This window comes from Gymnoscopelus microlampas, assembly GCF_963454915.1.
Source record: "Gymnoscopelus microlampas genome assembly, chromosome: 2".
NCBI lineage: Eukaryota > Metazoa > Chordata > Actinopteri > Myctophiformes > Myctophidae > Gymnoscopelus > Gymnoscopelus microlampas.
In genome coordinates this window covers 24,435,907-24,438,549 of record NC_139939.1, presented here as the reverse complement: position 1 = coordinate 24,438,549, position 2,643 = coordinate 24,435,907, and the positions used below count along the sequence as shown (strand labels likewise).

Sequence of the window (2,643 nt, the reverse complement as noted above, 5' to 3'; positions counted from 1 at the left end):
CAAGAAAAGAACAAAAGCGAAAGAAATTAGTCCCTTAATGAGTAACGTGTTTCTAGTCTGCCGTGTTCCGAATAACGGTAAAACGGTCTTATTGGCTCTGACTCGGGTAATTCAATCATAGTGTTTCACATTTCAACCAAAAATGCATATACAGCACATCCTCCAAGTGTAAACCAGTGTGTGACTGACTACTGGTTCTCCAATCAGATATCCATAAACTGTCCAACATGCTTAAAGGGATATTTCACTTTCAAACATGTTTGAAAGCCCAAACGTGCGAATAACGACATCCCGATGGTGAGACTGGACGGCGGGAGAGAGAAATGGATGGGGGGTTTCGGAGAGACGGTGGGTTTCAAAGACCCAGTCCTTGGAGCAGCTACACCCAGCGGAAGCAGAGAGCCAGGAAGCCGGTGCCCAGCAGGTCTCCCAGCGCCGTCAGGTAAGGGATGGAGAAGTTGTCTGGATCTAGGCCCTGCCTCCACATCCGCCGTACGATGAGGTCCGCCGCGTACAGCAGGATGGCCACCTGCACCAGCGCAGCACACAGGTACAGGATGGTGAACGCCGCGCTGATGGGTGCCTCTCCGCCCTGCAGCAGGGAGATGGCGTAGAGGAACAACAGCTGACCAGGGACCACCAGCATGAGCAACACTCTGGCCGACTTGGAGTTCACACCCGAGGAGAAGAAGGTGATACAGGGATTGGGCCAGTGCTGTCTCATCTTATAGGGCAGAACCCCGGGCATACCCCAGACGTGGAGATACGTGGAGATCCTGCTGGCCTGAATGGCCACCAGGTTGCCACCCACACCATTGATGACGGGCGTGAACACAGCCATGCCCTTGAACTTTGGATCGCTCACAGTCTTGTCCAGTATGAGACCCCCAAAACTGCTGATAGACATAGCCGCTATGACAGGTTGCCATCCAGAGCGGAGAACTTCTCTGATCTGTGGACTCTGACGAGCGAACATCACCCACACTGGAATCAGAGACAGGAACAGCACACACACACATGGAGACAGGTACCATACATCTATGTATCGATAAAGCGTGCTGCTGACTCCAGCCAGCAGGGACAGCGTAATGAGGTCGCCAAGGCTGGCCGCGATGGGCGTGGCAACATTGTCAGGGTTTATCCCCACCTTCCTGGAACCAATGATCACACCGATCATCACCAGACCTAAGGAGAGAGCAGCGACGAAGGCCGTGACGATGCTGCTAGCACACAGGACGGCTGCCTGGTCCAACTCCACCCCTCCCCTGGACACAGCCCCCAAACACACGGCCGCTACCGCCGCCAGGAAGCCCACCACGGTGGCCTGGACCTGTATTAGAGCCAGGTTACTACACACCATGGTCCACTGCTTACCGGGGTCATCCATCTGACCTGTGTTAGCAGCAGTGGACAGGCGAGCCGCCAAGGTCATCTCCAGGTTACCCTTCAGTCCCACCAGAGCAGGAACCATGATGAAGATCTCTGTTATCACCTTGAACACCTCCCAGTGCCGCACAGAGTCTAGCACCATGCCCGCCATCACCATGCCCATCCCTGCCAGCAGGTAGGGGAACAGCACCTGCAGACAAATGGCAACGGACGACTCCTCGGGCTTATCCTGCCCGTCTAAAGCGTCTGCCAGGCGGGCATCGGGGCTGCCACCCCCCTGGCCTTTGCCCTTCCCCTTGGGGCGAGACTTCTTGGGTTTCTTCCTTTGACGGGCTTGTTGGGACTGTGAGTCGTCACCTGGCATGGTGCTGGTGGTGGTGGTGGTAGGCGTAGGGGCGGTGGTGGCTGTGGTTCAATATACAATGCTGTTGACAATCTGCTGATGGTCATTCACAACAATAATATAGATCTCCACGTCAGACGTGTTCCCATCTGTAAGGAAGTTGATTTTGCTCGCTGGTTATATATATAATAATATAATATTTGGTCTCCCAACTCTTTTATTGAGACATCTGGGCTATATCCTGTGGTCTGGTTTGATGCCCATATATGGGCATACACTGATGACATCAGGGATGTCCATGTACAGTATGGGCATAAAAGGGACAAAGACAGACAGATACAGAGATCTCCATATATGTACAGTATAGGCATTAAAGCGACACAGACAAACAGACAGATAGACAGACAGACAGACAGACAGACAGACAGACAGACAGACAGACAGACAGACAGACAGACAGACAGACAGACAGACAGACACAACGGGTATTGTATAACTTGGTGGGGCATGCATTCCCAACTTCCCATGCATTCCTAACATATACACCCCAGGTTTGTCTTTTAAAATAAACACAAGGCTTTGCTGTAAACCACAAGTCAGAAACATTTCCAGAAAGACTGTCTGTTGGCTGATTCATTTAAATGTATTGGATGCTGTTCAGTGTTCACCAAGCTGCAGTCTATAATGAGACGGTTGGCTTCATTCGCTGTGTTCAAGTACTGAGAGATGCACGGCAATGTTGATCCTATATTAAATTGTATGAAAAATGTCTGGAAAATGTCTCCAAATTTGGGAACGGTGTCAGCCCAATCCAAGTCCCATTGACTTCCAATATGAAAATAAAGTCAAATATTTAAGAAAACATAAAACATAATAATCCATGGAAGTACTTTGGCCTACTACTGCCAGTG

General features: G+C 50.8%; 1 protein-coding gene across 1 annotated transcript; it reads right to left on the bottom strand.

Annotated features, from left to right (window-relative positions):
- Positions 1 to 379: 379 nt before the first annotated feature.
- On the bottom strand, positions 380 to 1,753 carry LOC311037143 (solute carrier family 41 member 1-like; the record flags this gene model as incomplete). The annotated part of the gene is made up of 1 exon (XM_084046240.1): positions 380 to 1,753. The coding sequence occupies one exon, from the start codon at positions 1,751 to 1,753 to the stop codon at positions 380 to 382; it is 1,374 nt and encodes a 457-aa protein (XP_083902366.1).
- Between the last annotated feature and the right edge of the window lie 890 nt (positions 1,754 to 2,643).